This window comes from Macaca mulatta, chromosome 14 (assembly GCF_049350105.2).
Source record: "Macaca mulatta isolate MMU2019108-1 chromosome 14, T2T-MMU8v2.0, whole genome shotgun sequence".
Lineage (NCBI taxonomy): Eukaryota > Metazoa > Chordata > Mammalia > Primates > Cercopithecidae > Macaca > Macaca mulatta.
Window position 1 is genome coordinate 48,032,309 of NC_133419.1, and position 25,294 is coordinate 48,057,602.

The window sequence follows — 25,294 nt, forward strand, 5'->3', positions numbered from 1 at the left end:
GCACAGGACCGACTACTGTGCTCAGAGAGGTGCCAGAGCCTGTAACACCCCCAGACTTCCCAGGTCCAGCCACATCCACCCCAGAGCCCCAAAAGATGATCTTCAGAGAGACCTTTAAAACACAAGCAGCTGGTCACTTCCCTCCTGACCGGAACCCAAGATGGCTGTGGTCTCGCTGAGACATGTTGGTCGTCATTGCCTCCGAGCCCACTTGAGCCCTCAGCTCTGTATCAGAAATCCTGTTCCTTTGGGAACCATGGCCGAAGAAGAGATGGAGCAGTTCTGGAATAAGAACACAGGTTCAAACTGCCCCATATCTCCCCACTCACTATCTACAGTTGGTCTCTTCCCATGGCGATGTCCATCTGCCACCACGGCACTGGTATTGCTTTGAGTGCAGGGGTCTCTCTTTTTGGCATGTCGGCCCTGTTACTCCCTGGGAACTTTGAGTCTTACTTGGAATGCATGAAGTCCCTGTGTCTGGGGCCAGCACTGATCCACACAGCTAAGTTTGCACTCGTCTTCCCTCTCATGTATCATCCCTGGAATGGGATCTGACACTTGATGTGGGACCTAGGAAAAGGCCTGAAGATTCCCCAGCTATACCAGTCTGGAGTGGTTGTCCTGGTTCTTACTGTGTAAGGCTGTAGGGCTGGCAGCCACGTGAAGAACAGAGACTCCGAGCGTCATCTTCTTACACATTATTATATTCACCCATCTTTCTGTTTGTCACTCTTATCTCCAGCGTTGGAAAAGTTCTCCTTATTTGTTAGATCCTTTTGCACTTTCAGATCCTCTTGGAGCAGTAGAGCACCTTGTAGAGCTAACAGTGGAAAAGGGCCTAGTTTTTCCCTTGTTTCTAAAGATGGGGTGGCTGAAAAATTTCCCCTTTTTTGCCCACAGCTTGCCTCCTCTGGGCCTAGAAGCAGTTATTCTCTCTCCATATTGGGCTTTGATTTGTGCTGAGGGTCAGCTTTTGGCTCCTTCCTCCTGAGACAGTGGAAACAATGCCAGCTCTGTGGCTTCTGCCGTGGGGGCTGGGGGTGAGGCTTTGGGTGCCACTGCCTGTGGGTTGCTGGCTTAAAGGACAATTCTGTTCATTGGTGAGAGCCCAGGCCATTAACACCTACGCAGTGTTATTGAAAGAAGAGAGGCAGAGGTGGAGGGGAGTTAGTCTATCCCAGCTAGAGGGAGATAAAGAGGGCTAGTTAGTTCTTGGAGCAGCTACTTTGAGGAGAAAATGTATAGCTTTTGACACAAGAGGAAGATCCAGTAAATTATCATTGAACATATTAAAGGTTATTTCTTTTTCTTACAAAACACACACACACGCACACACGCACGCAGCTGATGATTCCATTTTCCCAGCCCCGGCCCTGAAGGGGACCCAGAACTCTCTGCACAAAGGCCATCCTTCAAGGGGAGGGTGAAAGAAATGGAAAATCACATTTTCATTCTTTAGCGTCTCCATACAACAGCCAGAACTGGGCGGAAGCTAATTATATCAGAAGCATACTCCATGTTGCTGCATCAGCTTTGGGATGTTCATTTTTAAATTTATTTATAGCTTGTCTCGTTCCTCAAAGGAGTTCAGGCAGCTACAAAAATAAAGACAATAAAATTGAAAAAAAATTAAATTAAAAAAATCATGACCAGGGAAAACGTGCAATAGAATGAAGTGTCAATTATTACATTTTCTGACTGCAAAATCTCCTCCGCAGCTGATGCACCATCATTTACTAAAACAGCCCCTCTTGTTGGACATTTCCAGTTCATTTCGTCTGGGGTGGTTTGTTGCTGTTGCTGTGGTTGTGGTTTTGTTTTATTGAATTTTGTGTTAGCTGCAGCTAATACCATCTAGCTGATGGCTTTGTGCTGCTCTTGAATGATTACTCAGGATAAATTCCCTGGAGACGGATTATAGGATCAGAAGGTCTGAACTTCTGTGTGGCTCTAGCTACAAAGCACCAGACTGCTTTCCAAGAGCATTGTAGCAATTTATAATCCAACACTCAGACTATTTTTTGGCTGAAAGTCAAGTCCCAGAATGCGAAGGAGGGGGTCTTGGCCTGGAGCGGAGGCTGAGGGATGGGTGCACAGGACCCCTCCTTATTGGTTATTTATGGGGATGGGCCAGGAGGAGCAGAAGAGACGCCCCTGCCCTCCCAGTTGCTCCTTGGAGTGACTGGCCCTATAGGGGAGGGGCAAAGCTACCTCACATCTAGAGTTATATAGTTGTTGATGGTCAAGGTCCTAGGTCTAATGGGCATCCTTCTCCCTCTCCTCCTCGGCCAGTAATGGCTACACTATGTCCTATGTCCCAGATCTGGGTCCCTTATGCTATGGGAACACCAATAATATTTACACTGTCTCCTGGCAGAAACAGTGCAGGAGGGCTGTGGCATGGTAGTGGGCCCTGGAAACCATCCAGCCTTCATGAGGAAGAGCAGTTAAAGCACAGCCATGTATGATGTTGGTATTGATTAAAAGCCTTATGGGCAGATAAATTTGCCATCTGCCAGGGCCTCAGCCATATAAGGGCTCCAGCCATACATCCTCCAGGAGACTGGGACCTCTCCAATTGCAGGAGCCTTGCCTTCCCCATCAGATCAGGAATTATCCAAGGATGGGGACAATGTCCTTCCCATCTGCTTGAGAACTCCTAAGGGGCATGTTCTCTGTCTCCCCATTGTATCTGGAACTTCCTGGGAGCATAGCTCCTGTCTGCTTCCTCAGACTGGAAACCCCCTTAGGGCAGAGGCCATGTCCTTCTACCCCCTTGGGGTTCCCTGAAGTTGGGGGCCACATCTCTGATATACAATGCTTTGTATGTACTGACTGCTGCAGGATTCTTGGAGTAAATGGGCAGTCAACTTCTTGGAATGGTGTTGACCATCTGGACTTCATCAGATTGTCCAAGACTTCGCCATTCACTAGACAGGGGCCATGTGCACAGGCAGAGCCCTGGCCTCTGGCTTCTGGCTCCTGACTCCTGGTCCCTTTGCTTTAATTTGGCTAATGGCAGAACCAGACTCCTTTCTGGGCTGCCCTGGAAGAGGATCCTTGAATGAAGGAGGATAGGATGGGAAGGTGGCAGCTGGCATGCTTGCCTCTTATGCCATGGGGGGGCTGCTCTCTCTGGAAATTTAGGCCTGAGTTCAGGGCACTGTTGAGCATTTCACACCCCAGGCCAGAGGAGGGGTGAGTGTGGAGCAGGGCTCGGCTAGTAGCCCATGAGGTATGATGTGTAGGCAGCACCCGGGCCTCACAGAGCCTGTTACCCATGTTATCTCCTCTGACCTTGGAAAGAGCTGGGGTGTATGAACAAGAATTTATAAATTTACAAAAATCAGATGAGGAAACTGAGACATGGGGAAGGTAAATGACATGCCCTAGGTTACACAACTTATAAGTAACAGGGATTCTGCCCTTCTCTCACACCAAGTCCCACTCTCTTTGCTTCTTGAAGTCCCTGTGACTGATCTAAAGGCCGCAAGTTTAACAGAATAAGGAGGGGGGCTCTGTTGCCGCAAACCAGTTGCCCCACCTGCACACAGACTCTAAGGGACATCCTGCTTTAAGCTGTCCTTAGTTACTAATACCTTAGAGCGAATGAGTTTGAAATTTTCTCAAGAGCCATGGGAGATTAGGAAGCCTCTAAGCTTCATAGAGAGCCTGGCTTGGGGGACACAGGAGCCAAAGGCAGAGGAAGAAGTGGCAGCTTGGTGCCCCCAGAAACACATGCTTCTGACCTCACAGTTGGCCACAGACAGCCAACTCTCCCATCCTTCTCCCACCACTTTCCCATGGGGCTAACTTCACCCTGTTCACACACAGTGACTTAACAGCTTAAGCCCCAGATTTGGGGGCCGGGGTACCTGGGACAAGAGTCCTGAGGGAAACAGGGTGAGGAACTGGAGGTGCCACAGGGCTAGAATTCTGCCCCTAGCCTACCGGAGCTGTGCCCCACAGGCTGGCACCACTGGGCTGTGCTGCCTCCAGCCACCCAGGGCATCTCCATGTGTAGCTGTCACCCTCCTCCTGCTAAACTCATACCTGTGCTTCCTCTGCAGTTTTCATGAACACGGCCATCCCCATTGCAGCTGTCCTCATAGTAAGTGGATCCTCTCTCCATCTCTTGGGGGTAGGGTGGAGGGGGAGGGCATCTGCAGTGACAGGCTGCCCAGGTTTGGCCTTTCTGCACAGGGGCCTCAGAAGACAGGCTCCGCAGCCAGACTGAAAATAAGATCGAAAGTTTATAGAGGGTGTGGCCCCTCCTCAACTGCAGCCGGACAGGGGCCTATGCCTCCAGGCCTGGAAGACCAGAGGCTTAGCATTTAGAGAAATTAAACTTTCTTTTAAAAAATAGCTATACAAATTTTTCATTTTTAAAGTGAAACGTGTATTATAGAAATGATGGGAAATCCAGAGTAGAAAGTGCAAAGAGAATTAAAATCACCCGTAATCCCACTGGTAACATTTTTAATGTGTTTCTTTCCAGTCTTTTTTTAAGGCCTATGATATGTCATTTTCTACAAAAATAGGAATGTGCTGCGCATGCAGTTTTGTAACCTGCTCTTTTAAATTTAAGAATATGCCACACACAATTCTCCATGCCATTAAATATTACAATGGTGGCTTTCTAAAGCAGTTTCATAAAAGCTGTGTGGGAGCTCAGCCATGGGGGGCAGGCAGTGTAGGCCTTTCCTACAGAAAGGCCTGGGCCCCTATGAGCCTGCAGCGCCCTCACCCAGCCTCCCATCCCCGTCTTCTGTGATGGCTGCAGTTCCTTAAAAAGATCTACTTATTTCCCCCGGGGCCGGTGTCCCTGAGCTGTGTAGAGTTCACAGCCTGTCGGGTACGCTTGGGAATTCACTTCCAATGTGATTTATTGAGCTGGTTCCTGGCCTAGCTCTTGGCAGAAGTGTGGGTAACAGAGGCCACTGAGCCAGCCAGGTGGCAGGGGCAAAGCACTGCATGACGAGGCGATGGTTTCATAATCACTGTGTTTATGTTATCCCGATGAGGACTGGGGAGATGAGCACCCCACCTGCTGTCTGCGGAGGGGGCAGTGCTAACCTAACCCTGGGCAGGACAGGGAGGGAGCAGCGCCTACTCTCCAGCTTGAAGTCCTGAGCTTGTTGGGGATGTTTCCATGAGATGACTATGGGGATGATGAAGGTGTCTCCAACTGAGAGGCCCCCTTAGGAGCCCGTTCCCTGCCAGTCGTCTCGTTTCCCTTCCAGTGCCGAGCATTTCCAGTGTGGGAGGGACCCACACCCTGGGTCACCCTGGCCTCACTTGTGCCTCTGTCCACAGACCTTCGTGGGCCATGTCAGCTTCTTCAAAGAGGCCGACTTCTCGCCCTCCGTGGCCTTTGCCTCCCTCTCCCTCTTCCATATCTTGGTCACACCGCTGTTCCTGCTGTCCAGTGTGGTCCGATCTACCGTCAAAGCTCTAGTGAGGTGAGGGGAGGGTCCGGGCGAGGGCACTGGGCAGGCAGGTCCTGTGTCAGCCTCAGGGCTTGCTTGAGTGATGGCCAAACCACAGCTGTTTGGTCCTGGGACATACCCCCATTGCTGGGCCTTGCTGTAGCTGGTCCTGGTTGGTCAGAGGGACATTGGCCTGTATGGTTTCCCAGCTCACCATCCCTAAGCAAGGACTTGCTTACATACCTCCCAGGAGAGGGGACTCACTGTCACTTCCACGACAACTTTAAAAAAAAAAAATCAATGTTGAGCCAAACGTGAAATCCTCCTAAATTCTACCCACTGGTCCTAACTTCGCCCTCAAGAGCCACCCAGAATGAGGCTATCCCTTCCCCACGTGGCAGCCCCTCCGATATCAGAAGGCATCCACTGTGTCTGTCTTTCCCAGGCCAAGTATCCCCTACCCTTTCCACAGCCCCTGAGCCCTCCACAGCCTCAGCCAGTGAAGCAGCTTCCCCCAGGCGCCAGGTCCTGCTCTGATTGGCCCACAGCTCTTGGAGGCTCCCACTTCTGGGCTCTAGAGCCTCTGCCACTGTCCCAGAGGCGTCGCCCTCTTGGGAATGAAAGCCTGAAAGTAGACGGCTGAGGCTCTGGCTGGGAAATGCCATATCTGGAGTGTGAAGACATCCTTGAGCCTCTGAAATAGCTCTGGCTCCTTGAAAGCAAGAGCCTGTCATGCCTCTGTGGAGGGCTGGCTTGTCCTTACCCATGGCCAGAGAACCAGTCAGTAACAAATGTCCTCTGTGTCTTCAGCCTTGAGGAAGGCGACACCCCTGTCTCATGGGACCCTGGCAGGTCCTGGGAAGCCTGTCTCATGGGACTCTGGCAGGTCCTGGGAAGCTGGAAGGAAGGAGTAGCTGTTGGAATGAAGTAGCTGATAGAGAGGATAGCTTGCAGGAGGAGGCTCTAGCATGGGTTCAAAGATGGAATGGGGCATAACTCAGCAAAATTATGCTCTAAGGAGTATCTGACCAGGGAGTAGCTAGTTAAACAGGGATTCGCTCCCATTTCCATGGTCGGCTGTGCTGACTCAGTTTCTTGGCCATGGTGTTGTGGGGGTCTGATGGTCACCCCTCCTCCACCACCCACTCTCCAGCCCTATGATTCTATGTAGAAACCACAGATTTAAGAACGCTGCACCTGCCCAAAAACTGTTGCACTGATCCCAAAGCATTCACATTTTCAAACACTCTGGATCCCACTGTTTCCAGGAATGGAACACCAGAGTAGCAGAGGCCTTTTCAGTGACGGAGCTCAGGCTCTGGCTGAAGGTGGGCTCAGGACACTACCTGAAGCTTCACCCCAAGAGATGAGGGCCAGTTCCATCCTTCCCAGTCACCACCTGCAGGGGAGGGAGACTGGACAGGGGAGGAAGGCAGAATCTGGCCGTCTGCCCCTCCCGTCTAGGGGGTGGCACACAGAAAGGGTGACTCCAGGCCACAGGCTCACTTACAGACCCAGAATAACCTTGCCTTAAGGGCGGATGGCTTGTCTGCCCCAGGCCTGTTGGATATTTAGCAAAAGAGACGAAAGGGGAATACAAACAATCCTGAGCTTCCCAGAAAGCTTTCACACCTCCAGGATGGGAGAGAATGAACTGGAAGAGCGACGCTTCCAGTGCCTCCTCAGGTCCACAGGGAAATCTGGACAGGGGAGAGGGTAGGAATAGCCACCTCCCCATGAGTAATGACACCTCCCCGAGCAGGTTGTCAGGGGAATCCGATTACATAATGCTGCAAAGCAGTTAACATGGTGTCTGGCATATAGTATATGCTCACAAAATACTAGCTATTGATTCTTCACCAATCCTAGTCCTAACTAACCTTAACCCTGACCAACCCAACACCAACCATCCTTCAGTCTAATAACCCAGACTAACCAACTTCAACATTAAACTAACCCTAAAACTAACCAATCCCACCGCCAATCCAGACCCCAACCTACTCCAGCTGACTGGTCAACCCTAGCAAACCCTGGTAACACCAATTACCTGCCCCCATGCCCACTTGTCTGCCCCCTTCAGTGTGGGCTTTGTCGGACTATACTTCAGGCCTGAGAACCTTCTCAGAGCTCTCTCTCAGGCTGTGCCCTCTCCCCTCCCCTCTGCCCCTGGCAGGGGTGAGGGGTGTCTCTGTGTTTCCCGAGCAGCGTGCAAAAGCTGAGCGAGTTCCTGTCCAGTGCAGAGATCCGTGAGGAGCAGTGTGCCCCCCGTGAGCCCACGGCCCAGGGTCCAGCCAGCAAGTACCAGGCGGTGGTGAGTGCCCGGCCTCCCCTTGCTACTCCCAGCATGGTCCTCTAAGGCCCAAAACTCGGGCCTGCTGTGCCGGACATCTGCCTTTTTTCCCAGGAAGAGGGGCTCCCTTCCCTACACAGCTCCCAGCCCAGTGGGTCCTCACCTCCAAACCACCCCCAGCCCCTCAAGGTCGTGAACCGCAAGCGTCCAGCCCGGGAGGATTGTTGGGGCCTCACCGGCCCACTGCAGAGCCTGGTACCCAGTGCAGAGGGCGATGCTGACAACTCCTGTGTCCAGGTGAGTCCTAGATTCTGCTGCCCCATGCCCGGCCACCCAGCACCAGCTCCCAGAGGGAGCTCAGCACCTGAAAAGCCGGAGAGCTGCATGCTTAGTCCTCTGCAGAGGTCACCCTGCCTGCCTATAGGGTCCATAGGAGTCCAGAAACCAGGGACAACAAAGCATGAGAAGGCCAGTCTCCCACTCCCCTGCTCTGGAAGTGATCCAGGGACTGGAATCAGTGTCTTTTGGCTTTCCTGGAGGAGGGGAGGCCAGAGACTATTCACACAGGGAAATGGCTGCCTTTCTGTTCTCTCCTGGGCGGTGGGACGCACCTAATGAAGATCACGGGAGGCTACTTCACGTGGACCCCAGATGGAATCCCCACACTGTCCAACATCACCATTCGTATCCCTCGAGGTATGGCCCAGTCCACCCCTCCAGCACGCCCCTCCCCATGTCCCACTGAATAACATGGAGATAAAAAGACAAAGCTGCATTTATTGAGTGCCTGCTCTCTGCTCATTCTTGGTGGGTGCCTTGGGTATACTAGAGAAGGGGTAGACTACATTCTAGAGGCTTCCGTGTGCTGGGTAGGAGTGCAGCACTAAGGACAGGGTAAAATTGCCAGCCTTAATGTCAAACCATCCATTGCAGACAGTATAGGTAATGCACAAAAAGATCAGATGTGGGTAGCCAAGGAACGCAAGTGGAAGAAGTGGAGTTTCTGAGAATGGACAAAGTCTCTGAGGCTATGAGGCAGGAGGACTTTCTGGCAGAGGCAGCCATGAGCAAAGTATGGGGGTGGGTTGGAGGTGGGACCCAGGATGGCATTTCTTGGGACCACAAGGAGCCTGGGCTCACACTAGGAGCATGGGAAAGGAGAAGCGGGTGCTTAGGAAGGGTGGCGGGGCAGGAATTCGGAGAGGGGGAAGGACCTGGGGAGCCAGAGGAGGATGTTGATTTCCAGAAGGAAAGGCTTAAGGAGGAAGAGGACTTGTTGGAGATTCTAGGTAGGAAGAAAGAAAACAGGGGCCCCAGGTTTGGGTGCATCTGTCTGTCTATCTTTCTGGGTGATGGTTGTTCAGACTCCCCCCGGCCCCACTCCCATCTGCCACCCTCCCTCCCTGCAGGCCAGCTGACCATGATTGTGGGACAGGTGGGCTGCGGCAAGTCCTCGCTCCTTCTAGCCGCACTGGGGGAGATGCAGAAGGTCTCAGGGGCTGTCTTCTGGAGCAGGTAATAGATGTATCCTCAGGGCTCAGTTAGTGGAGGGGAAACCTGCTTTCAACCATCCTCCTTAGTTGAGGATGCACACACATTTATTGGAGGGCCCACTCTGTGTTCAGTGAGGACTCAATAAATGCTGCTAATTGTTATTCTCATCATCATTGCTAGTACGTATTCAACTCTTACTATGCACAAGTTCTTTGCTAAGTCCTTTGCATGCATTATTTCATTTAATTTTTATGATAACTAGCAAGGTCCATACTGTTCTCAATTCTCATTTATAGAGGAAGGTTAAACTTCTTGCCCTAATTCACACAGCTAATACGTGGCAGAGCTGGAATTGAAACTCAGTTCTGTCAGACTAAGAATCCCATGGTTACTCAGATGCACGGTAGTAATTTCCCAGTGTGGGAAATTACAACACCAATATTGGTTTCCAGCTTGGTCATGAGCTGCACTCACATACACACCATTGGTGGGTGTTCTGAGGATCCAGATGTAACCAATAGATGTTGATTTCTGGGCAAAGATCACTGTCTTAATTAAAGAGCCAGAATCCCAGGCTGAGTCAATCATGAATCTATTATTTATACCCACGTACTTCCAAGAAGCACTTAAAACTAGTAGATAAAAGATGCATTTAAAAATCAAAACCACAATGAGATACCATTTCACACCAGTTAGAACGGCGATCATTAAAAAGTCAGGACACAACAGATGCTGGAGAGGATATGGAGAAATAGGAACGCTTTTACACTGTTGGTGGAAGCGTAAATTAGTTCAACCATTGTAGAAGACAGTGTGACAATTCCTCAAGGATCTAGAACCAGCGATACCATTTGACCCAGCAAACCCATTACTAGGTATATACCCAAAGGATTATAAATCATTCTACTATAAAGACACATGCCCATGTATGTTTATTGCAGCACTAGTCACAATAGCAAAGACTTGGAACCAACACAAATGCCCATCAATGATAGACTGGATAAAGAAAATGTGGCACATATACACCATGAAATACTATGCAGACATAAAAAAGGTTGAGTTCTTGTCCTTTGCAGGGACATGGATGAAGCTGGAAACCATCATTCTCAGCAAACTCGCACAGCAACAGAAAACCAAACACTGCATGTTCTCACTCATGAGTGGGAGTTGAACAATGAGAACACATGGACACAGGGAGGGGAACATCACACACTGGGGCCTGTAGGGGGGTGGGGGGCAAGGGGAGGGATAGCATTAGGAGAAATACCTAATGTAGATGACAGGTTGATGGGTGAAACAAACCACCATGGCATGTGTATACCTATGTAACAAACCTGCACGTTCTGCACATGTATCCCAGAACTTAAAGTATATTTAAAAAAAAAAAAAAAAAGATGCACATAAAACAAAACCTTTTAAAAAGGGAAGAAAATAGGAGCTGAGAAATGAAGAGGGTAAAAAGATGTTCAGCAACCTGGGCAGGGGACGGCTACAGCCGTCAACATAAAATCTGGCTCTGCGCCCTCTGGTAGCCAAGGGAAAAAGGGATCTCTGGGCTTTGGAACACTCATTTAGGAATAGAAGTTGCAGTCAATCAGCAGAAGGGCAAGATTTCCCTACCAATCATTTCTAGGGGAAAATTATTCAAGGTGTCAGGTTATTCATAAGTGTGAGTACAGAACCCAGCAGGGAGAAAGACTTTGGACCCAGTGTCTGAATATCAGCATGCACCCCCATTTCCTGCATTTCCAAGATGTCCCTGAAAGGTGTGTCCAAAAGATGGCAAATTTCCCTCCTCAGTGGGGCTGTGGGCTAGCAGATGAGCCCCTTGGGTCTCCCATCGCCTCCCATCAGGAGCTGCGATGTCTTTGGGGGCAGAGGGGTCTTTGCCTCCATTCGCCATCTTACTTGGGAGATTTCTCAACATAGCCTGACTGGGAAGGCCCAGGTATTCAGTTTGAGATCTTACTGCTTTATTCCGACTGCCTCTGCAGCCTTTGGAGGGAGGAGCCCTTTTCTGATGTCCAACTGATGTCTGCAGCAAGAAGACAAGAGTCCCCAGTGCACTGTGAGCTGAAGAAAGTAACTAATATTTATTGGGCACCTCCTATGGGCCATGCCCTTTGCTAAGCGTATTGTCAACATGATCTCATCAAGCCTCCTACTGAGTTTAGGAGGGGAGTGTTGTTACCTCATTTCACAGAAGCAGAAACTGAGGCTCGGAGAGGTTGGGTGACTTACTGGTCAGTGTGTGGAGCAGAGACTCTGCCCATGTTCTTTCCCTCAAACCTGGTCACTGCTGGGGCCCCCAGGGCCTAGTCCTAAGGGTTATTGTCCAAGGTAGTGGTCCATGTAGTAGTCAGGCTGGATCTGGGCCCTCCTCCAGGGTGGGGCTTTTCCAGAAGGATTTCAGGGCTCAGACACTGGAGCTGCCCCAGGCTTGACCTGCTCAGCATGGATGTCAAAACCCACTCTGAACCTGGTCCCTTTGCCCTGCTTTCTTCTCCTCCCCCACCCTCATGCCCTCATGTGGCATCGTGCCAGCCTCAGCACCTCTCGTTGTCCTCTGTAGATGCAGCAGGCATGATTGGCAGGGGTCAGCTCTGCCCTGCCTCAGCCCCCACCTCTTCTCCAAGCTGTGCCAACCCTCAGGGTCTGACTGCTGCCCCTCTCTCTTAGGAAACCTCTGCCCCAGCCTGGGGAACACAAGGAGCCTCTCCAAGACAGAGGACCTTAAGCACTTCTTTTTTTTTTTTAATTTTATTTTAGGTTCCAGGATACATGTGCAGAGTGTGCAGGTTTGTTACATAGGTATACATGTGCCATGGTGGTTTGCTGCACCTATCAACCTGTCATCTAGGTTTTAAGCCCCACATGCATTAGGTATTTGTCCTAATGCTCTCCCTCGCCTTGCCTCCCACCCCCCGACAGGCTCGGTGTGTGATGTTCCCCTCCCTGTGTCCATGTGTTCTCATTGTTCAACTCCCACTTATAGTGAGCACATGTGGTGTTTGGTTTTCTGTTCCTGCCTAAGCCCTTCTTATAGGCCAGGCACTGTGCTGTGCAGGCACCTCATCACCTCAGTCAGTCTACAAAAACTCAGTGCAGTAGATATTATTATATCCTCATTTATCAGATGAGGAAACTGAGGTGAAGCAAGTTGCCCAAGGCCACCCAGCTGTTAAATTGCAGAAGTGGGATTTGCACCTAGGTGCTCAAGTGCATTGGTCGTCCACCATGTGCTCAAAGAGAAGGGGCACAAGAGCATCATGAAGAAAACATAGCTAGCCTGACAGTCCAAAGGCCAGCAGCCACTGTGGCCCTGACTCACACACACTTGCCTCCTCCCAGAGCCACCACATGGGTCCTCACAGCTCTGTCCTTATCAACACTTACTCTCCTTAACAGGCAGCCTAGGCCTCAGCTCCCGGCTCTATTCGAGGCTCGCAGAGGGGCGGTAGTGAAAGGGGTCTCATTTCTCCAGGATCCTCTTTGCTCTCCTGCCCGGTCCCGGTCCAGCTTCCCTCTCAAGCATTGTGAAGCACATTTGTTAGCTTGCAGCCAGCCCTGGGAAATCATGAGAATTTGTTTCCAAGTCAACTGACGCTCCAGAGTCCACAGTGACATATTCACTCGTCCGGTTGAGCGCCTAGTGTGTGCTAGACCCTGTGACAGCAACAGGAGTGCGAAGGTAACTAAGACATCGCCGCTGCCTTTTTTTTTCTTTTTTTTTTTTTTTGAGACGGAGTCTCGCTCTGTTGCCCAGGCTGGAGTGCAGTGGCGCGACCTCAGCTCACCACAAGCTCCACCCCCTAGGTTCAAGCGATTCTCCTGCTTCAACCTCCTGAGTAGCTGAGACTACAGGTGTGCAACACCATGCTGGCTAATTTTTCACATTTTTAGTAGAGATGGGGTTTCACTATGTTGGCCAGGCTAGTCTCGAACTCCTGACCTCATGATCTGCCCGCCTAGGCCTCCCAAAGTGCTGGGATTACAGGCGTGAGCCACCGCAGCTGGCCAGCCCCGCTTTTAAGGGAGGGGAGAGGAGACCTGGGCCTTAGAAGAGCACAGAGGAACCACAATTGACTCTGCAGTTGAGGAGAGGAGGCTCACTGTGGATGTGGTATTTGAGCCTTGAAGGATGAGTGTGGTTTCATCAGGTAGAAAAGGCAGGGGTGGGAGAGGGAGGTGTTCCAGGCAGGGGTGATGGTGTGGGCAAAGGCTTGCTGATATTAAAGTACATAGTTCTGTGCACCTCGAGTACTGGATGCGTGGGAGGCATTATGAAAGATGGGACTGAAGAAGTGAACTTGGCTTAGATCCCATGTACTAGGTTTGAGAAGTAAGATTTAGCCCAAAGTTTGCAAAAGAACCATGCTTGTGATAAAGGATGATGAATTGGGGAAACAGAGAAAAAGGCAGACAGACAGACTGTAGGAAGGGAGGCGTTAGCAAATAATCATAACACAGCGTGAGGTGTGCATTAATACTATTTGTTCATTCCAAGTATTGATGGAGAAGAGAGGTAGGTAGTGGGCTAGGAAACAGCTTGGGCAAATGCATTTGGAAATGAGAGACATGTCAAGATGCATTAAAATGGCAGCCTCTTGAAGGTCTTAAGTTGTTTCTGGTTCACTCATTTCGCAAATGAATTCATTTAGCAAAAGCACTATGGATACAGTGCTTACCTTTAGGAAGTAAGATTTAGCCCAAATGCTGCAGAAGGATCATGCTTGTGACAAAGGATGATGGACTGGGGAGAGAGAAGAAGAAACAGACAGACAGACTGTAGGAAGGAAGGCCAGTCTGGAGCTCCTTATAGTGGCTAGGCAGTCGTCGTCTAGGCAGATACGACTCAACTGGCTTCATCTGCTGTTTGTCTCTCAAAATCTAGACATGTGCACCGCTCTGGCTGGCCCATCTATCCTGGGCATTGAGTTAAGTGTGGGGGCTGTGTGTTGAGAGTCCCCCTCCATTACTGGCAGGAACTCCACACCTCAGACATTGAGCTCCAGGTCTGCAGGGAGAAGACATACTTGCAAAGTGAACTAAAAGCGAAACAACCTTTCACCTGGCAAGCCCTCCCGAGTCTGCATGCCTGCAGCCAGAGACGAGGGTGATGCCAGGCTGCTGCTCAGATGCTTTTCAGCCATACCCAGGCCAAGACCTAGTGACCAGGCAGCCAGAAGGAGTTCCAGGAGGCACAAGGAAGGAAGTTGGGGGATTAGGAGGCACAGAATGGAGAATGCTCTGGGGAGATGGGTGCTTTGTTGGTGCGACTGTTCATTTATTCCTCCAGTGACCACGTGAGCAGTATGGCTACACACACAGGCTCTGGAGCCAAGCTGCCTGGGCTCACATTTGGTCTCTGTGCTTTGGAAAATTTCATAAACTTTCTCTACCAGTTTCCCTTATTACCCGTGAGATTGATGTGAGGATTAACCTAGCATGTAGTAAATATCCTATAAATATTATTATTCAACAGTGTACTTCTTTGCCAGGAACAAAATTTCCCTATTCCTCTTTAAATGTACTCCAGTCTGTCTCCTGGGAAAGATTCTTGTGAGCTCCCTGGGGACAGGAACCATATTTTATTTGTCTCACTATATCCATAGTGGTTTTTGCTAAACGAATTCATTTGCTAAATGAATGAACCAGGAACAACTTAAGACCTTCAAGAGGCTGCCATTATAATGGATCTTGACATCTCTCTCCTTTCCACATGCCTTTGTCCGAGCTGTTTCCTAACCCAGTATTTCACTATCCCTCTTCTCCATCAGTATTGGGAATGAGCAAATACCGTTAGTGCATACCTCACATGGTATTATAATTATTTGCTAGCGTGTCTGTCTCCTCCATGACTCTGAGATCCTTGAGGGATTATTCCATGTTGCACCCCAGGTGCCCCATGCAGATGTGTGTTTTGTGAACCGTTCTGTGTAGGCTACAAAGGAAAAGGCCTGGCACCTGCCCTTGGGGGCTCACCCACCCAGAGTGGACAGAGGTGTGCAGACAGAGCCGCAGGGTGGGCATGAAGGGTCCATCTGCTGAAGTCCTGCAGATGCAGCCCTGAGCTGGTCCCTCGTGTCAGCAGCCTGGCTCCTGGTCTCAGAGAGAACTGTGTGGTTCCCAAGCATTTGCTTTAGAAAGAATCACCCTCCCCTCCCTGGCTCTCTGCTTGAAGGAACTGTCAACCTGGGAATTTGCAAACTCTCTCTTTTATCCTTAAGAGGAAAATGTTTTGGTAAAAAGTCAATATTAGCAGATACACTTGGGTGAAATTCTTTCCCTGGAAATAAGAATAGAGTCATTAATATCCACAGTAGAGTGACTTTAAATGCCCCCAGGGGATCAGCAGGAACCAGGGCCGTGAGGAAAGGATCAGGGTGGGGAAGAGGCTCCCACTTCCCTGTGAGGAGCTGCAATGCAGTCTCATTGGAGCTCGCTGCTGCAATGCTGTTGCCTGTGGTGGTTGGTGTGGATGCTGCCTGCCAAGAGCCCTGATTCCCCAGGAAGAGAGAAAAAGAATTCCCTCAGGACGACCCCGGTCTCATCTGCCTGTACAATTCCTGGAGCCTTTGGGGAGCTGAAGTCAGGGGCTCAAGTGCCCCTGGGTTTCCTGGAGGAGGCAGGTGTGGTGAGACAGCTGACAGACAGGAGAAGGGATGCTCTGTGGAAGTGACCATCCGGGCGTGGGAACCAGATGGCCCCTGGCTGTAGTCCTGATGCTGCCACTTGCTAGCTCTGTGACCTTGAGCAGGTTACTCCACCTCTCTGAGACAGACTCACTGTCTGGACAATGAGTAAAATTCTACCTTTCCTCTCTCAGAGATTTGGCTTTGGGACCCAATGACATCAATTGGAAAGGACCCTGTGGGTGAAAGGTAACCTTTCAGGACAGACAAGCCTGTCTGGGCAGGATGAACGGGCTGTGGAGTCCTGTATATCCTAGCTCACTCTTTGAACCTCAGTTTCCACTTTTTCCCTTTTTATTTATTACCGGGTCTTAAATGAGTGTTGGGGGTATTCGATTCCCCCTCTCCCTGTAGTTTTGTGGCCAAGCACTGAGCTGAAAAGACAATTCCTCCTAGTTCTTCAAGCCTATAACCTGCCCGCTAACCAGCTGTGAGCTGTAATACATTCTCCAGTGTCACTGTGAAGTCTGTGCCTTCACCCCCGTTTTATAGATCAGGAAACAGAGGCTCCTCCAAGTAAAAGGGCTTGCCTCAGATTTCACAGCCAGTGAGTGGAAAAAGCCTCTGGGATTCAAATGTCAGAGCCCATATTTTTCCTACTTCTCGCACCTGTTATCAAATGCTGCTTCTTCCTTTAACCTACAGTTCCCTCCTTCACCTCCAGCGTCTCAATGCTTCCCACTCTTTAAGGTTCGGTTCAGTTATGACTTCTTCTATGAGGCTCTACTCATTTTCTCAGATTTCTTCCTCCTCCAAATTTCTTTTAAAAATTATGTTTTTTCCCTGACTGTAAAAGAATGCACATTACATTAGAAAAGATACACAAGCATACAGAACATAAAAACCACCTAATATCCCCTCATCCAGAAGCTTCCAGTTTTTTCTTTATGCATTTGCATATGCATTTGTGTATACTTTTCCCAAAAATTTCTCTGGTACTTTGTCCTACTTTTCTTTTGGCCCTTATAACTTCCTGACTTCGGTACCTGTCTGATTTGCCCTACCAGAGTGTGAGCCCCTGGAAGGCAGCCTCTGTGCCCTGATTCAGGCTGCCACACATATGCCGGCTCCTAGTGAGCTGGAGGGAAGGACATGCGGTTGGGGAACTTGGAGACTCATGCTTTCAGCTGTGTGCTTCATCCCTAGAGTGCAGGCAGAGGAGGAATCGAATGCCCTCAGCACTCTTGTAAGGACCCCAGCAATCAGTGTGAGAGGGTGCCTGCCAGACATACCATTCTTTACTTTTCAGCTTAAAACAGATACAAAGCTTTGGGGTGGCTCATTGGAGGAGACTTGGGGCTACACTGGAAAGAGAAGAACTTGGATTCACACCCCGGCTTCTCCTCTTCCCAGCTCCATCACATTTGCAAACTCTGAGTCTCAGTTTCCTCATGTGTAAAATGGGGATAGGGTTTATAGGGTTGTAAGGATGAGATGATGAGTTGTTTGCAAACAACTTCTCACAGTGCGCAGGGAAGGCCAGCAATGAGAGCCAGTCCCTCCCTTTCTTCTTCCCAAATGATTAATATATCTGTTACCAACTTCCATTCATTATATAGCTCTGTCATGTGCTAAGCACCATGAGGGCTGAAAAAGATGTTCTTCCTGCCTTAAAATCCCACTGGGGATGAACGAATTACACAGGAGCTGATTAGAAAGGAAGGTACTCCATTATGAGGGCTAATTGAGCAGTGCAGACAATGTTGCAAACTGAGTTAGAGCAGGGAGAGCTTATTGTGTGCTGGGGTCCTCAGGGATGCCACAGATGCATAAATAACCACCTCTGCTACTCTGGAAGTAGTCACATCAGGAAGACTCCAGAGATAAGCTTATCTAGTCTGTGGACACAGAGCTGGAATTTGTAAGCTTTGGGTTTTTATGTCTCATGTTACCAGCTTGTCTGTAAACTGTAAATTACAGCAATCTGATGGTTAGGGAATGCGAAGTTTGGCTGGGTTAAGATAATAAAATGAGAGCACAAAGATTAGAGAACAGGAAAAGAGGGGACTGAGGACTACATACCCATCAGAATCTCCATTCAGTCACCTGACCCTTAGCGGGAGGGAAATTTCATCAGGCTCATTTCCATCCTTAATTTCGTCCACCCTGGTTCTCCTAACAAGGGGCATTTATCAGAGCTATGGCACGGGAAATCACAGGGGAGTAATGTACCACGACATTTACGAGTATGAACTTTGGAGTCAGAGCTATTTCTCCATTACTTACTGGCTGTGTGACTTTGGGCAAGTTACTTAGCCTTTCTCTGAGCCTCACTTTCTTTATCTGTAAAGTGAGGGCGAACAAAATAAACCTCCTTCATATGGTTATTTTGAGCTTTATAAAGAGACAGTAGCGACTGAGCCTGGTGGCTCACTGCCTGTAATCCCAGCACTTTGGGAGGCCAAAGCTGGAGGATTTGGGCAACATAGGGAGATTCCTGTCTCTACAAAAAAATATACAAAAATTAGTCAGGCATGGTGGTGCGTCCCTGTAATCCCAGCTACCCAGGAGGCCAAGGCAGGAGGATCACTTGAGCCCAGGAGGTGGAGGTTGCAGTGAGCTGAGATCACGCTGTTGTACTCCAGCCTGGGCAACAGGAGTGAAACCCTGTCTAAAAGAGAAAGAGAGGGAGGGAGGGAGGGACGGAGGGAAAGAGAGAGAGAGAGAGAGAGAGAGAGAGAGAGAAAACTACTACGGTGCTTATAAAAGTTCAATAAATTTTAGCTGTTTTTAGTATTATTAAAGTAAGATCTGTGTGAAAATAAAGATTTTTTCCCCCAAATGTTCATGTCAGAAGTATATATTTCATTGGCAAGTGGCTGCTTCTGGAAGGTTGAGAGGTGTCCTAGGGGAGGCGATACAGCACTGGCAAAATTGCCATCACAATTCAAGTTACCTCACTCAGTGTTTTTTAAGTTATCATAATCCACAGTATGAAAAGCATTTGACATTACAGTCCACTATATTTATGCATTTATAAACAAGAGAAAAAATCACGAAAAATATAGTACCACATGCAGTACACACTGATTTCATCTATCCCTTTTTTTTGTTTTCTTTTTCTTCTAATGCACTTGCCGCCTACTTATTCCAGACCCAGTGATTGGGTCCCTATCCACAGTTTGGAAAACACTATAAGAAATGGTTTTGTCCTCTCACTTTCCCTGTCTAAGATTTAGTTTTCCAACTATAAAATGCTCCTGATGCCCAGCCAGCCTCACTGCTGCTCCGAGTCAATGCCAGGAACGCTGATTTAGCACGTGTTATTTGGAGGGTACCCATCCAGGTGCTGTGGGAGGGACAGAGACTGAGAAGGGTGCTTTCTGACCCCACAGAGGCCATTTGGAAACCCTGGGAATGGGTGGGAGGATGAGAGGGGTAGGGATTCCTTCACCCCTAAGACCCAACGTGATGGAACAGCACTGGGGCGGGAACTAACTGGTGTTGGTCTTTCCCATTTGTGTCCCAGCAGCCTTCCTGACAGCGAGACAGGAGAGGACGCCAGGTACAGCCTTGGGACTGGGTCAGAAGTGGGTCCCAACAAAGGGAAGGGGCAGAGTGGGGGCGGGGGACTTGTGGGTGGGGAATGCTGAGTGTGGATTCAGGGGTGTGCAGCCTACATATTTTCAGAGACCTGGGGCTAAGGCCTGCATTCTCAATGAGGGCAAAATTTGGTTCTTGGGGGCGGAAAACACTCAGACATTGCAATGCTTTGTGACTGTCCAAAGTACCAAACAGATAGCAATGTATCTGTGGTGCTAAAATGTCATGGTGGATGGAGTCAGAAAATAGATTAGTGGTTGTGAGGGGCTGGTGGGAGAGAGAGGGAAGGGACTGCCGATGTGTATGGGATTTCTTTTGGGGAAGATAAAAATGTTTTGGAATTAGATAGTGGTGATAGTTGCACAACCTTGTGAATGTACTTTTAGTTTCAGAGGTTTTCTAAACCTCTGATATTTTTTTAAGTGACAGGAAAGACAGAAAAAAATATATATATCTAAAAAGGCTCAGTGACAATGGAAAAGAAAGTTGAGAAATTCAGTCTTGTTGCTCTGTGTTCAATGTGCAAATCTAAAAAATCCGAGTGAAATAGATTAATGAGGCTCTGAGTCCCTCAAAACTTTCCCTCCCCCCACCTCTCCCGAGAACATTTGAGACACCTAGGGGTGGTATGAAGTCAGGATGGGAAGGTGGGCTCAGCTTTATAAATAAGTTTAAGCCTCTGGCCTTTGCTTTCCAACACCAAAGAGGCTTCACTTTGCTGTATTTTCTCTGCCCTTTCTCCCTCTTTGTCCCCAAGTATCAGTATGTGATGACAGGCTCAGCCTCTGTAATGGTAGTGACCGTATTTCTTGAGCCAAAAATCAGACCTCATGGCGTGTGACAAGTGTGCGTGTGTGGGTGAGAACAGAGTGGCAGAATATTTGACATGGGAGCAGCTTGGGCAGTCCAGGGCACATGGCACTGCACCTGACATCTTCCCTGGCAGATCCCCCACATTCCATGGTTGTCTTCTGATGGGGCCACATGCACTGCAGATCATGCCTGAAGCCCTCACAGCTCCGTGGCCATGGGTTCCCACCCCCAGAGTGCAGGTGCTGGTGTCAGCCTGCCTGGCCTGGCCTGGCCTGGCTCTGTCCAGAGTGCTCCCTGCGCCAGCTATTTGTGCAGCTGTATCAGCCTCAGACCTCAGCCTGTTCATTCCAACCCGAATACAGAGGCTGGGTCTGGAGGAGCCACATAGTGGGCTACATACTCCCTGACCTGGCAAGTTTTCCCCCCAGAGCCTGCACCAATGGCACCTCTCCCCATTCTCCCTCTTAACTGGGTCCTCCAGGGCCCTCCTCACACACCCATGTGGTCAGGCAGCAGAGGCTTCCCCAAGATGGCCATACCCCACTCTCCACACCTCTCTATGCAGCATTTGTAGCTGTAGACTGGGTCCCGGGGATTGTAAAGGCATGCTCATGTTGGGTTAGAGGGAGCTCAGCATCTTCCTGGAGGACACGGTTCACTCCCATGAGAGCTCAGTGTGCTTTTCCTCCCCTGCTGCAGCCCAGAGCAGGAGACAGCGACCGGCTCGGATATCAGGTACCACATCCTGGGAACATTGCCCTCCAGGGTCAGCCCCCTCCAAGGCGCTCTCAGGCCCAAGGGAGCCACATCACTCTGGAGGGCAGCCCCCAGGCCCTAGCCCCAGCCCCAGCGTCTGGGGGAGGCCAAGGAGGGCCCCTGTGCTCCACTAGGTGGCTTGGGAGCTGCTGCTGTTTCTATGCATTCATTTACTCCCGTCACACAAGATCATTTTTATCTGGGATCTCTTTTTTTTTTTTTCTTTTTGTCTTCAAAATCCACATCACACAAAATGTGGCTTCCTTGGCTCTGCTTTAAAAAAAAAAAAAAAAAAAAAAAAAAGTTTTTCCATTTGGAGAATTACCTGCTAAGTTCAGTGACTTGAGGGCCACCCAAAGAGGGAGGAAGCTGAAAGTTGAGTGTTGCCTTGGTTTGGTCATACTTTTGGGCTCCTCCCTGACTAAGGAACAACAGACTGCAGGGCTGGGGCAGGCTGGGTGTAGGGCAGGGAGGGGATGAGGTCCTGCTGCCCCAGTCAGCTGAGACCCAGACCTCTCAAACCTGCCTGGGGAAAGGCAAGGCCACCAGAGGCCACGCTAAGCAGATTTCTACCAGCTGCACCTCCCCATCCCCTTGCCCCCGTCTGAGCAATCAGCTTGACAACTGCCTCTGAGAACAAGCCCCTGAGAATGCCTCCCGCACCCCTGCTCCCACCCTGCTTCTTCCAGAAAGAGAGGCCCTGTGGCCTATGCTTCTCAGAAACCATGGCTGCTAAATGCCACTGTGGAGGAGAACATCATCTTTGAGAGTCCCTTCAACAAACAACGGTAAAAGCCTGCTGGAGGGAGGCAGGATGGGGGAAGGGAGGAACTGTCTCTGGCCAGCCTACCCCAGTTCCGGGCCCCTCCATCGATCACCCACACCCAGCCATCTCACTCACCAGGCGCTTATCTGCACTCCAGCCTCTCCATATGGTGCGCCTGGAGAGGGGCCAGGTGTGCCTGAGCATCGGGGCAATCCAGCTCCCGGAGGGAAGAGGGCAGGTGCGGAGGGAAGGGAGAGAGGCCTGCTGCCTTTTCTCTAGCTGGTGGGAGGGCTAGCCAGCTCTCTCTCTGAGTCTCCATTCGCCTGGCTTCTGCACTATTTTCCCTCCAATGATAATAGTTAGGGCTAGCATCGATTGAGCTCTTATCACATACCAGGCCCAGTGCCGAGCTCTTTGTACACGGAATTTCCTCTCATGCTTACAACAACCTCAGTAGGTAGGTACTATTATTATTCCACTCTACAGATGAAGAACCAAGTCTCAGAAAGGTTAGGTAACTTACCCAAGGCCACCCAGCCAGTAGGTGACCAAGATGGGTCTCAAATCCAAAGCTGCCTAACACCTAAATACATGTTTTTCACCAAGATACTCTGATGCCTCCATGAACTCTGGCTGGCACCTGCCCAGGCCAAGGGCTGGCTGGGGAAGTATGAGAGGAACAAGCTGGGCAAATATTTGACCAGCCATCATCATTACTGCCTAAACCAACCAGCAGTGATTTTCCCTAGCAGTGCCCCAAGCATGGGCTCCGGCTGCAGCTTTTCCCACTGCATAGAGACCATGAGTGCCTTTTCATCACTTACTCTGCATGTTTGCTCCCAACCAATTCCATCCTTCTAGTATTTAACCTGCCCAAACGCTGTGTGAAGTGCTGATCTCAGCTCTTTTCAAGCTCACATGGTGTTTGCTTGCACCCAAGCGGGAGGCCCATTAAAGCCATTGCTTACCCCGGGCACAGCTACCCAGAGACTAATGACCCTCTGCAAGTGCTCAGGCCAACTCTGACCAGGCTGACCAGGTGCACCCTCTGCCTCTACCCATGCCAGGTACAAGATGGTCATTGAGGCCTGCTCTCTGCAGCCAGACATCGACATCCTGCCCCATGGAGACCAGACCCAGATTGGGGAACGGGTTAGTAGCAGCCCCTGAGGGGTTTTTTCAAAGCCAGGACCCCCAACCTATCACGCCCTGAGACACTACTCAGGAGAGTGGGTAACTAGGAAATAGGAGACGTTGAAGGCTGAAGAGTTGCCTGCAGTGAGGTCAAACATGATGTCCTTGATGATGTCCTTTGACAGGTTTTCAGTCCTGCTTGGAGGGCAAGGTCAGCTTAGCGCCCTCCCAGGCTGGGATCTTCTTCATTTGTGCCCCAGGTATATACTGAGAGCCCACGCAGCACTGTGCTCAGCCTGGGTGGTATTGTTCCTGTTCATCCTCCGGATGGGGTCCCCTCCACAAGCTTAGAGGAATAGAATTCTCCTGTGACTGTCCTCCCTTTGTGTGATTTAAATCCCTACTGCCTCTCTCTTTGTTTGCATTGGTCAGATGGTCCCTAGCACCTACAGGATGAATCTTTAAAGACTTGGGGCTCGTGCTCCCCTTTTCCAAATGAATTCAGTAAACACTCAAGTTCCTTCTCTCTGCAAGCCGAGAAGCGGGCAAAGAAGTGGATAGAGCCAGGCCTTCGTCCCAAAGAGCTCACAGTCCAGTAGGGGCCAGGACAGTGTCCCCTGAATGGCTGAGGGCATGATCTGTTCCTCCTCTTTGGTGACAGGGCATCAACCTGTCTGGTGGTCAGCGCCAGCGAATCAGTGTGGCCCGAGCCCTCTACCAGCATGCCAACGTCGTCTTCTTGGTGAGTGCATCAGCTGGCAGTTCCCTTGGGGTCCTGGTCTCTGGCTGCCTCCCAGGCCTAACCTCCACCTCCCCCCGACCCACCATCATCCAACAATCTCCCTCTCCAGGAGTAAACCCCTCCTGCCAGATATATTGCCTAATTATCCTAGTGATAGGGAAACTGAGGCAGGCAAGGAGCGCACGAATGACCCATTGCAGACTTCAGATTGAGCTCTGCAGTAGCCAATGAGGAGAGGCAAGCTGTAGTTACAGGCGGCCTGTCTGTGGGACAGCCCAACCCCTCAACACTTACGCAGCCCAACTATAAGAATGGCTGATACACGGAATGTGTGCTGCCACTTCCCATCTTATGCCCAGGACAGACATTGCTAATTGTTCACAGCATTATTTCCCATAGACCTTAACTCATCCTCAGAATCCTTCTCAACACAGCACTCCAGGTAACCACTAGCTATCAAACATGAGATAAAACTTATTCGCTATCTTTACGCTACTTTGTGTCAAGCTCTGTTGTGTCAGGTTTCTTGACTGACACTGAAGAATTCTAAGACCCAGTCCTTGGCCTCGAAGATTTAGAATCTGATAAGAGAGACAGAGCTCACCCAGTTCAAGAGGTCCAGCCCAGTTCAAAACCAAACTGTGCAGCATGAACTATGAGGAGGACTTGTCCAGGGAATCAACTGTGAGGGCTGGAGTAATCAGGGAGGGCTTCCTGGAGGAGAGCCTCAAAGGGAAAGCCGATTAAACAGAAGGAAAGAGGGAGGCCATTTGCACAGGGAGTTGGAAGAAGGAAGCCCAAGTCTCTGATTCCAGCTTTATTCCCTCCCCTCTCCCTACACCACACGCACAAGCACTCCTTTACTAAAGACACTTCACAGTGGGAAGGTTCTTAGTGTCCGTTACCATCCGACACATGCACAGCATTTTACAAAGCATTGGTGTATTTGCGATCTCTTGTGAGATTTAAACAACCCTGCTAGAGAAAAGTGAGGCGGACATTTTATTTCAGCAAATGTTGATGAAGCGTCTACTCTGTGCCAGCCACAAGCACAAGAAGTCTCAGTTCTTGGGAGTGCCATAGTCAGCAATGGACAAACAACGATCAGATCTGGCTTTGCGCCAGTGTCACGGGAAGAGAGAGGAAGGAAGGGTAGGCGTGGGGGTCAGGACAGGACGCGGAGGAGCTGGTACTTAGGTGAGCGAAGGATGGGTAGGCGTTCACAAGACAGATAAAAAGCAGAACAGTGCTCCAGGCAGAGGAGCAGCTCAGGAGAGGGCCCAGACGGCAGGCTTCCTGGGAACCTGGAATGCAGAGTGCTGGGAAAGCACAGATGGCACATGAGTCTAGAAGGGAAAGTGAGAGGTTATAAAGCACTTGGAACACCAGCCCACAGGGTTTGACTTTAGAGATGATGGGGAGCTGTTGAAGGTCCAGGAATCAGGCAGTGTAGTGATTAGATCCATTTGAGAGTGATATCTGACAACTGCCCCATTTTAAGATAAGGTAACCAAGGCCCAGGGAAGTTGGGTGAGTTGTCCAAAGCCACACAGCTAACTAACTTCAGTCCCTAGACCAAAGTTGATAGAACTCTAATGGATTTTATACTCATTGTCACCCCTCCCCGCC

The 25,294-nt window shown here is 50.0% G+C and overlaps 1 protein-coding gene and 1 pseudogene across 15 annotated transcripts in view; both read left to right on the forward strand.

The window, feature by feature from the left end:
* Positions 1–25,294, forward strand: part of ABCC8 (ATP binding cassette subfamily C member 8) — an 84,457-nt gene that overhangs the window by 41,200 nt on the left and 17,963 nt on the right. For 4 of the 15 annotated variants that reach the window (XM_077963167.1, XM_028833591.2, XM_077963168.1 and 1 more), the window contains exons 11-21: positions 4,074–4,114; positions 5,320–5,465; positions 7,638–7,743; positions 7,837–8,019; positions 8,343–8,418; positions 9,132–9,237; positions 19,384–19,416; positions 20,967–21,002; positions 21,713–21,811; positions 22,857–22,941; positions 23,585–23,665. In XM_077963167.1, coding sequence (XP_077819293.1) covers positions 4,074–4,114; positions 5,320–5,465; positions 7,638–7,743; positions 7,837–8,019; positions 8,343–8,418; positions 9,132–9,237; positions 19,384–19,416; positions 20,967–21,002; positions 21,713–21,811; positions 22,857–22,941; positions 23,585–23,665 — 992 coding nt within the window. Of the gene's footprint in view, positions 1–4,073; positions 4,115–5,319; positions 5,466–7,637; positions 7,744–7,836; positions 8,020–8,342; positions 8,419–9,131; positions 9,238–19,380; positions 19,417–20,966; positions 21,003–21,712; positions 21,812–22,856; positions 22,942–23,584; positions 23,666–25,294 lie in introns of all 15 variants that reach the window. The other 11 variants (XM_077963169.1, XM_015114768.3, XM_077963170.1 and 8 more) reach the window with 3 other exon arrangements.
* LOC144334280 (succinate dehydrogenase cytochrome b560 subunit, mitochondrial pseudogene) lies at positions 49–783 on the forward strand (annotated as a pseudogene).